This window comes from Pyrus communis, chromosome 15, assembly GCF_041283825.1.
Source record: "Pyrus communis isolate YQ-2024b chromosome 15, ASM4128382v1, whole genome shotgun sequence".
Lineage (NCBI taxonomy): Eukaryota > Viridiplantae > Streptophyta > Magnoliopsida > Rosales > Rosaceae > Pyrus > Pyrus communis.
This window is the reverse complement of record NC_142579.1, coordinates 34,888,166-34,898,635: the sequence shown is the minus strand read 5'-3', so window position 1 is coordinate 34,898,635 and position 10,470 is coordinate 34,888,166. Positions and strand designations below refer to the sequence as shown.

Below are 10,470 nucleotides of genomic sequence, written 5' to 3'. Positions count from 1 at the left end.
GTGCAACAAAGACTATATTGGTGTTGAAGACAATTTTCATTGTAAGATGCTACATAAACGAGAGAGATCGCTGATAAAAGAGTTTTGTGATTAAGTTGTCGTTCAAAAGACACCTTAACGCAAACAAGAAAATTATACAAAAAGGTCACTGATGAAGGAGCTTTGTGATTGAATTGTTGTCCGGTGAAAACCTCGACGAAAGAAAAAAAAAAAACCAGATGCTACATAAACAAGAGAGATCGCTCATAAAAAAGTTTTGTGATTAAGTTGTTGTTCAAAAGACACCTTAACGCAAACAAGAAAATTATACAAAAAGGTCACTGATGAAGGAGCTTTGTGATTGAATTGTTGTCCGGTGAAAACCTCGACGAAAGCAAAAAAATAATCCAAAAATAACAAAAAAAATTTGGACCATTTCTCGATTTATGCGTGTCATCCTTGCATGCTAATCTTCTCTGTATCGTTCCAATTTTATCGGATGTCCCCGAAGGGACAAACCTTGTTGGGAAGCATTTCTATATAAAGCCATCGATATTAATGGTCACAGTCGATGTGGGACTGGCGTTCATTTGTATATATCTGCGCGTTCTAATATATGTCTGAAAGTAGATACATAAATTATAAAGAGATACAAACAATAACGGATTTGCATATATGAGCCAACACAACTCGTACTCGCATTGTGTAAAAACGTATTTTTCCTTGAACTACTTATATTCAAATATATATACAGAAAAACTGTAACTCAAAAAAAATACAGAACTATTCGATACATAAAACTCGTTGGTGATGGGAGAGAGGAAGCTGATAAGCATGAGGCGTTGTCATTCGGCTGGGCGCATTCGATTTAAAGTTGAAACAGAACACAAGGATAATTTCCCCCCACAATTTCATCATCCATCCGACAGAATCCAACGCCTCATTGTTGTAAGCCGTAACCAACCATATTAGTAAATAAAAGTCCATTGTTGGGCTGCAGGACCAGCTGGCTCTTTCTCAACGGCTTTCCTCACACGAGAGAACCGATTCGCCCATTGAGAATATCCTGCAACATTTTGACGATTCAAAATCCTATGAACACTAATGCAAGGCTTCTGAGAATTATACACATTTTCAACCGCAAGAATAGTTGAGTAATTTGGGACCAAATTCCGAAGAAACAAACCTGACGTGACAATCTCAAGAAGATCCGCTTCTTCTTTAGCAGCATCAGACATACCCTACAATGAATTTGATAACGGGCACCTTATAAGCTACAACTTTTTAAAATTATAAAGAAAAATCAATCAATTTCCTATCATGCAGTATACCTGTCCCCATGAAGCCATACTTCTTGCGATGAGACGAGATAAACTATCTAGAGTGCTGTCATCAAAGTTAGGATGCTTAAGAAGAGCCTTCTCGGATGTCAAATCAAAGAGCAGCGAGCAAATGCTTGAAGCCATCATAATAGTGGATGGGTCATCCTTACCCTCTGAAATCAGGTGTACAAGAATTATTAAGATGCCCAATCTCTTTTGCATGAACGAAGGATGAAAAGATAGGAGGTTAGAGCATGCACAGAACGAAAATGAATGCTGATAATACAGCTCTAAGCTCTGTCAAGTAGTATCAAGTTTGAAACAACGTGATGGGCCCACATCATATTATGCACTATTTGAAGCAAATAAATAAAACCCCTTAAAATTGCAAGTTATATCACAATTGGAAACGCAAAGATAAAAATCGAATCAGACTACAAAAACAGAACGACATAACATGAAAGAGAAAACTATTACACTTTGGCATAAAAGAAAGATACTTGAGATCAGAGGCTTTCTGATTCAAATACAAATCTGTCTCCAAAAGTTCTTTGGTTCGGTTTTTCTAGAGTTAATAAGTCTTTTTGCTCCTAAAATCACGAAACAAAATCTCAGTTTTAACAGTAAAGAGTAAACGGGGTACTCTCCAAATGGAATAGTCTCCAAAATGTTACCGCTTTCGAAAAATGAACTGGATGCCCTTCGTTATGATTCTAATGCAACACCAAAATCAAAACCAATACTATCAGTTTTCCTAAATAATACCACTGCTGCATTATAAAAACGAAAGGAAAGGTGGTTTCATAACAATGAGCAGTTTCAATGCACGTATTAATGGTAAAGAAAGTTGATAAAAGGGTACCTGTCCAGTATGCCAGTGCTTTCAATAGATTAACAAGCACTGAATCATCCAGTGGGATTTGCAATTGCTCTTTCTATATATGAAAAAGAAACAGAAGATCATAGATTGCATAATATAAATAATATTCTTGGTATATAATGATGATTACACTACCTTTAAAAGAAGATTCAAGATTGTGTCACAAGCCAAAAGAATGCGATCATTATCTTCAACCATATAGCCATGTGGCCCAATCAATTTTACAAGGCAATCAACAACCTGCAAATCGATTCAACATGCTTGCTAAATTGCTTTTGTAGACTTCAACTTGAGACTACATCACGAGGCCATTACATAAAACCAAAAAAAAAAAAAAAAAATTGGAAAAATGTATAGAGCAAGTACTTTATAAAAGAGGATAAAAAAAATCCAGACTTACAGCGTTATGGCCACCACAGGAAACCAAAGCTTTACATCCTTCAATCTCCATTGTCATTTGGCAGAGCATTGGAAGCAAAAAGCATATACAGTAGAAGGGGCTGTCATTTGGACGTATTAGAAATAAAAGATCATTTTCAAAGCTTATAAACCCCTAAAGTTTGTCTGTGTATTAGACTATAATTATTCCGAGATAATATACCCTTGTTCATCTTCACCTTCAACAGAAAGCATATACTCTAAAAGTTCTCTAACATTCTCTTTGCATGCAAGGGGTGTTTCTGCAAGATAGCTGAAACACGCATATCAACAATTAAAAACAGTGGCTCCTATGTCTCCATGAATTTCACCAACATGTTAACTAGACAAATGCAATAATACCTCCCAATTAGCCGCACTGAAGCAAGAAGATCATCTCCCTTCCTTTGTCCATGTTCCTGTGGATCATAACGTGATTAAATAATGAAAGTAATATTAACTCTAATTATATAAAATGACTATGCTTACCCTTGCATCTTGTAAATACTCTAAAACTACGCCAATTGTCTCGTTAAGGCCCTTAATCACCGTCATGCAAGTATTTTCATCAATAGGATCCCCTACAATTGCACAGAGATGATTAACATTTTACTGAAGTTAAGAGATAAGCGTATATTTGTACCAAACAGCTCTTTTGCAAAAAAAATACTAAACATAAAATAGGGAGGAAATTTAAATTAATGTTTCACACACATTAAACCATCATGCTTCTCCACAAAAATTATGGAACTCCCAAACCTGCAAATCTGGCAAAAATGGCTTACCTTCATTGTCACTGGCATTTGATATTAAGCTAATTATCTTTTCAAGTAAGGAAAAGGCAATAGCCACATTCCGTTTCTTTAAACAAATTGTCTCAGCAGGGGCCGTAGATTTCTTGGATGCTTCATCTTTCAACTGGGCAAGCTCATTAAGAAGAACCGCAACTTCAACCCTTGATTGCTCCAGTACTAGCACTAGGCACCTGAAAAATTAAGACACAAACATGGACTATCAGACCTGCCCATTATATAAAATCAACACACATACACGCACTCGGAAATGCAGACATGTATCATATACAGGCATAGCAGACCTGTCAGCTGGAATAGGCTTTTTCAACTCACTTAAGCTGATCTGACCTATCAACCATCGTTCCCCGTATATCATCATCATAGAATCAGCCAAAATAAGTGCCTGAAGCTTTTCGGTAGGCGCTGCCATTAAATGACAAGAAAATAACATTAATAACCTCCACTTTTCATTTAAAAAATATAATTAACAAGGAACTTACAGAAAGTAACAAAACTTAAAAGAAAAATAATGAAAATGCTAAAATATCAGAGACTACGATAACTTCTCTACATGACAACGTATACATACTTCACCATTTTCATCTAAAAGACTAAAACAAAAATGAATTAAATAATTAGTTCAACATACCAACACGGTTTTGTAGAATGGCTGCAATACCATCGCGTATGTAATTTGGCAAATCTTTTTCTGGTAATACACGAAGAGAATCACAAAGTGGTGCCTGAAAATACCAGGAAGATACATAATTAGTCTAAAAGTCACCGATATCAACAGAGAACTGGAGAGTTTCCCTCCGGTAATTTAATTATACCTAAAAGGAGCCTTATTTTTTCAAACAATCAAAATTGATAAGAAACCATTCATCATTTAAATTAGCTAAGTCAAATAATCCTTTTTTTATTTCTAGAAAAGAGAAATAAACAATGATTTCATACCGCATACTGCGATGAGAGGATGGCAGACAGTAGGTGGAGCGCATCAAATTTCACAGCACTATGCAAGACAGCAAATTGCCTCGCTATTGCAGCCACCTGTATTAAAGCAGAAATAACTCAAATTCATATACCAATTTCAAAGAAGATTATCAATTTCAATTCAGAAAATTTACTTCCAGCATAACTGCAAAAGTAAATTTTCGAAGCTAAAGTGAAACAAAGGATAGTATAACATTTGAAGAATTCGTGAAGTAAAAGATATCTAGAAATTCAACTTACAATCACTGCGAGTTCCTGAAGATAGTCATTGCTAATGATGTCAAGAGACAGTTTATTTAGTATCAATTGCACGAGTTTCATAGCAAGCTCCATTTGATGAGAACCTGTACATAAATTTCATCTCATCAATCATTTGTAATTTGAGACAGATGAACTAATCCCGTAAGTCGCCGAGAAAAAGTGCTTTCTTATCAAAAGAAACAAAAAGATACATTACAGTGAATAACGATCACAAATGATTCCAAACTTTACAGTTGCCTAGAAAGCAACAAAATTTAAACATGCAATGACGGATCGTTAACAAGATCCTTTAGGGTCTTTAAAAAGCTCAGTAGAAGACAAGAACAATTACCGTCTGGCAAAACGGACATATGAGAAGCCAGCATTTTCATGCCAGCAGATGAGTACATCGTCATGATTCCGTCTTCAGAAGCCGTTGACACCAAATACAAAAATTCATAGCATTCATCAAGAACAGCCGATCCTGGTCTGTATTCTCACCGAATAAAATGATCAGGTCATTCGGCAATCAATGTGTTACTTAAAACACAATTCTAGCATCAAAGAAAAGAATTCAATTGGACAAGAACCCTACCTGTTGGATAAAACTTCCAGTACCAATGGAATCTTCGAAACCATGTCGTTTGAAGCAGCAATTTCCGGAACACGACAGAATGCAGCAAGAACAGTAACCGATAGCTGCAAATACGCATCCCGATTTTCACTTCCGCTACTGCTAATGCTTCCCTTTCCCATCCCTAACCAAAGCAATATCAAAATTCGGAATCATTTACTTAAATTTCACTCATGCATCATTCGCAAAGCTCGAAACAAACTTCGAATTAACTTTCAGTTTCCAAAAAATTGACAGAAAGTGAAAATTCAACAAATAAAGGAAAAAAATGAAAGAGTTTGTAGAACTTACCAGTCCTGAGGAGTCGGTCGAGAAAGCCGACGCCGACGGCATTGTAAATGGACTGGAGGGAGGAGAGGTCGTCGCCTTTGCAGAATTTGGTGACGAGGAGAAGGCCGGCGAGGCGCTGCTCGTCTCTCTCGCCCTTCAATAGCTTCAAGCAGTCTTCGAGCGCCGCAGCCGGAGACTGTCTATCTTGCTGCGATTCCTGGAATACAGAGAGAGGCATGAAGAAATTTGAGAGAGAGAGAGAGAGAGATTGGGGATTGGATTACTTACCATGAAAGACTGAGAGCTGAGAGGTTGATGAAGGACGAAAGAGGAAGTAAAAAAAAAAAAAACTGTGGAGATTTTTGGAGGGTTTTTTGAACTTCAGGAGGGTTCCGGGATTTTCTGCAGACTGAGTTTCCGTCTCGTGTTTTGATGGGACCTGAACGACCGTCTTTGACTCATTGAGCCCTAAAGAAGAGCCTTAAATTCCCGTTTGGGCCTGCATAACCCTCAAGTATTAGCATCGAGAGCAAATACACATTAGGCCCAAAAAAAACCCTCTAAATACCAAGACATTCGATTTGATCACTTTACAATCACCGGTTGTATATAAATATGTGTTCAAACTCATTAGATTGAATTTAAATGTACGTACGATTACTATATACAGTTTAAGCTTTGGACTCTTGTACTCAACCATTCTAATTTTGGAGAAGGGGTTCACCACTTCCAATCAAGTATATACACTACGGTTTAGGGACCAAGAAATTAATGTCACTAACCATTCGATTTCAATCCAATAATAGGTGCTTGTATAGGTTTTATTTTTACTTTCTCCTCCACCGTTGAAAACTATGGTTGAAATCAAGGTTTTTCTGTTTTTTTTTTTTTTTTTTTTTTTTTTTTTTTAAGGGTGCATCTTGACTCACAACCCTTCAGTGGTAATGAATGTTTTTTTATACAATACAAATTTTAAAATTTAAACTCATCTAAACCATAATTAATATAACTGTGAACATATATTAGCAAGGTGAACCGCGCGTAAATAAAACAATCATCTCACATACATAGCAACTCCCAACCATGGATAAAATCGTGAACGCATGGTTCGCACTTGTCATTGGACGGTTTAAAGTAAGTTATTAGAAAAATGATATAAATATGTAGTAAAAATAACCTTTTTTTTTTTTTTTTTTTTAATAAGTAGTCTAGATAATATCCTCACATCAACTCCCAATACGTGGCAATTTTCTATAGATCTCAAGTGAGCTTCATGCTCGCTCGTGCATGCACGTGAAAGCCGGAAAATCAAATACGACAAAAACTCTATTCTGTTTGTTTTGGGCACATTCGGGTTTTGGATTAGTAGATAAGATAAGATTTAAATCAGATTTAAGATATCTAATCCGACTGCACTAATCAGTCAATCCAAGCATAGAAATATCTTTATTATTTAATTATTTATTCTTCGCTTCCTATATTGCTTAATCAGATGGAGATTCGAACCATAATCAATGCTAATCATATCACTAACACTAAGGATAGTGCTAAAACAAATCAGCCCATCATCAATCAGCTAAAATGTATTTTCACTTCAACCCGATATATATCTCATATCCAACTTCTTTATCGTCAAAATTATTTGTGTATAAAAGATAACATCGTATTATAATTATGAAGGCAATAAGTAATTTTCATTTAAAAATGATTATAATCACAAAAAAAATACTACAGTTAATTGCATGTACACAGTTGACCATGGTACAACTCGATCAAGTAAACACGATTTAGAATTATGATTTGTAACATATGACATGTAAATCAAATTAATGTTTATTTTGGTAAGGAAACTATGATTAGAGACTAATTATTAGGGTCACAAAAAATGCAAAAATAGCAGTTTACCGAAAAAAAAGGGGTAAAAATGGCACGTGCATAATAAACACAATCAAAGTCTCTGAGTCCACGAATTGTACACGACGCGGCTTTCACACCAAAATATCCAAAAATAATTCAAATTTAATTCATTAAGTTTAAATAATATTAGGAATAAAAATAAAAAATAAAAAAAAGTAAAAACCGGTACCACGCACGACCCACGGCTTCTTCGGGTGTTCCAGCTACTGCTTACGCCGCAAACGTCGCTTCCTCATCCCCCACCACTCACTCCCCCTCAACCCATAAATACGCCTTCCCCCGCCACCTCTTCTCTCCATCAACCACAAAAATTTTAGAGCCCTGTTTGTTTCCCGAGAAAATAAAAAGAAAAAAGAAAACTCCGAACTCCAATCTCCAATCCAATCAATGTTGAACGAGGAATTCCGGTCTCATTCACCGACGTCGCCTCTCCACCAGAAGCGCCACCTCCGATCAATCTGCCTCTCGGGCTGCTTCTCCGGCATGAGCACACACCCGTTCGACGTTCTCGACAACGACGCAGACTACTACCACAACTGCAACAACCGGAGGGCCCGGACGCCGCCGCCGAGATCGCCTCTGCCTGAGTTCAAAGGCCGCTGCATGCACCTCATATCAAAGATCGGTGGCGGAGTTAGGTCCGGAAGAGTGCGCCGCCGCAATGTCTCCGCCGACTTTAGCTACGACCCCTCCAGCTACGCCCTCAACTTCGAGGATGACACCTGCAAGGCCGACGACCAGCTCCTCAACGGATTCTCGGCTCGGCTCTCGGCTTCCTCAATCCCGACGACGCCGCACGAGAGGAAGATAAACCGCAATGCGCTCGACAACATTTTGGAGAGCGAGGAGGAGTTGGCAGCTGCTGCGGCGGCTAACGAGAACAATGCGAAGAGCCGGGCGAACGGCGGAGTCCCTCCGAGGAGGCGGGGGAGGAGCCGGCACTCGTCGTCTTCGGTCGACTTCAGCTACGAGCCGTCGAGCTACGCCAGGAATTTCGAGGACGACGTGAACCGAGCCGATGAGATGATATCCCTCAGGAGGTTCGGGGGTTTGCTGGCGCAGCCGAAGCAGAGCTTGACGGCGACGACGCCTCCGCCTGCCAAGTGTCCGGCCTTGGGTCCGGAGATTGCTGCGTTTAGTTAAAGACTAAGTGCGTTTTGATAAATTGCAAGTGGGTCGTCGTCATCTGCTAGGGTTCTGCAACTGAAATGGACGATAATATTTTTCAGCTGAATTCGAGGTTCCGTACGACGAGCAACGGTTGGCATTTTTTGGTCAGAGTCGATAGAAATGAGGGGGCCGGGGGTACCGTGGCGATTGCTTATTGGGCCGGCCCATTAGAGCACATGTACGTTGACCAGCTTTGACCAAGAAAGAAGTAGAGACGCAAATGAAGGAAATAATACGACACAAAGCCCATTTTACTTCAAATTGTAATCTGGGATGATGAGGCCAGCAATTCGTATTGTATTTTTCCTTAATATTTAATTAAATAATTTTAGGAGAGAATCTCCGGACGTGATTGAAATTGTGGGTTTTATTTTTTAGTTGGTTGTTTTTTGTTTTTAGGTTCAATTTCATGGCTTCAAGTTTGCCCAAGAAATGTAGTGGGAAGCACGAAGAAACCTAACGAGCAATGAAAAGAAAACGAGTAAAAATATGACAAAAAATGAATTAAATTAAAATTAAAAACCCTAAAATCATAGCCGAGAAGGTGGCTAAAATATTAGAATAATAAGGTCCTTTAGCAAAAATTAGTCATAAAATTTCAGACTTATATAAGTTAGAACACTGTTTAACTTCTTACATGTAAAAAGTCAATCTTTCTTATTTGAAGTTTACTACTTAGTACATATACGAGAAATAACTCTCAAATATTAATTAATCCAAACATTTAACGAACTTGAGGACCCAATCACAAAAAACAAACAAAACAGCAGTTTGGTTTGTTCTAACTGTGAATTAACGGATGCCATACAAATTACAAGTCTACAAGTCACACCTGCAAATGGCAAGGGCCGGCACACGCAGTTTCCTAACACATAACTCACTTTAGCTATTAGCTATTAATTAGCTAGCACTAATTACATAATTATTAATTATTGATTGCATTATTCATATTATATATACTTTGATCACCCTTTTGCGTCAAATCACACATTTTGATATCAAGTTCTGAATCCTCATGGCAAACCCACTTGAAAAAATGCCCTCGGTTCACGAATTTCCATCGCCATTGGAAGTGAACGATGAGTACTACGATGAAGAAATAGATCCATCTTTTTCATGCGGTTGTTTATGGGTACTGTGTGGAAGAAGGATTGGAGCACGGAGATATCTGCTGCAACAACAAGAAGGAGAACAAGCGAAAGAGAGTTGGTTGGTGGAGAAGGTTAAGAAAGCGCGAGAAATTTCGGAGGTTTTGGCAGGACCAAAGTGGAAGAACTTCATCCGATCTTTTAGTACGATATACAAGAAAAGAAGGGTGCAGTTTCAGTATGATCCACAGAGTTACGCGCTTAATTTTGATGACGGAAATGTTGATAGGGAAGCAGAGGGTGCTGCTGTTGCATACCATCATTTTTCGAATAGTGGATCATATGCAGCGTCACAAGGGATGAATGCCAAGTTCTGATTTGCTAGATTGATCTTCCTGCAGAAGTTGATCAAATTGTTTGTTTATAGATATAGAGATTGTATTACTCATTCTTTGATTTGATTTGAATGTTTTGTTTCTTCAAAATTCATGCTAACGGCTGAATTTTGCCACTAGTTTTTGTTTTTGAGATTTCCCCTTCCAGTTTTGAGTTGAGAATCAGATGAACAAAAATGCGAATTTATAAGTTTGTACGTATATGCACTTGGTATGAACCGAATATGCACGCATCTGCAGCCCGAATATATTAGGAAAGTTTGAAAATAGCCAAGTTTCGGACATGCTAAAGAATCTTGTTGCATTTTCTTCAACTTATAGAATTTTAACCAGTCGATCAGAGTTTGAGCCCTGCTCGAGGGCGGTTT

At 37.9% G+C, this 10,470-nt stretch overlaps 3 protein-coding genes and 1 pseudogene across 3 annotated transcripts; 2 read left to right on the top strand and 2 right to left on the bottom strand.

The window, feature by feature from the left end:
- Positions 1-400: 400 nt before the first annotated feature.
- On the bottom strand, positions 401-494 carry LOC137720525 (U6 spliceosomal RNA; annotated as a pseudogene).
- Positions 495-680: 186 nt separating this feature from the next.
- On the bottom strand, positions 681-5,977 carry LOC137748956 (neurochondrin family protein). Its single transcript, XM_068489145.2, has 18 exons — positions 5,821-5,977; positions 5,554-5,749; positions 5,224-5,386; positions 4,981-5,117; positions 4,629-4,732; positions 4,350-4,445; positions 4,042-4,135; positions 3,695-3,815; positions 3,384-3,583; positions 3,088-3,179; positions 2,962-3,017; positions 2,783-2,872; positions 2,582-2,681; positions 2,317-2,421; positions 2,164-2,236; positions 1,311-1,474; positions 1,166-1,220; positions 681-1,045 (listed from the first exon to the last, which is right to left on the bottom strand). Exons 1-18 carry the CDS (start codon positions 5,821-5,823, stop codon positions 948-950), a joined length of 1,947 nt encoding a protein of 648 aa, XP_068345246.2. The 5' UTR covers positions 5,824-5,977; the 3' UTR covers positions 681-947.
- A 1,519-nt stretch (positions 5,978-7,496) lies between these two features.
- Positions 7,497-8,977, top strand: LOC137711319 (uncharacterized). Its single transcript, XM_068450549.2, has one exon. The coding sequence runs from the start codon at positions 7,837-7,839 to the stop codon at positions 8,590-8,592; it is 756 nt and encodes a 251-aa protein (XP_068306650.2). The 5' UTR covers positions 7,497-7,836; the 3' UTR covers positions 8,593-8,977.
- A 518-nt stretch (positions 8,978-9,495) lies between these two features.
- Positions 9,496-10,216, top strand: LOC137735324 (uncharacterized). Its single transcript, XM_068474777.2, has one exon. The coding sequence runs from the start codon at positions 9,635-9,637 to the stop codon at positions 10,082-10,084; it is 450 nt and encodes a 149-aa protein (XP_068330878.2). The 5' UTR covers positions 9,496-9,634; the 3' UTR covers positions 10,085-10,216.
- The last annotated feature ends 254 nt before the right edge of the window (positions 10,217-10,470 follow it).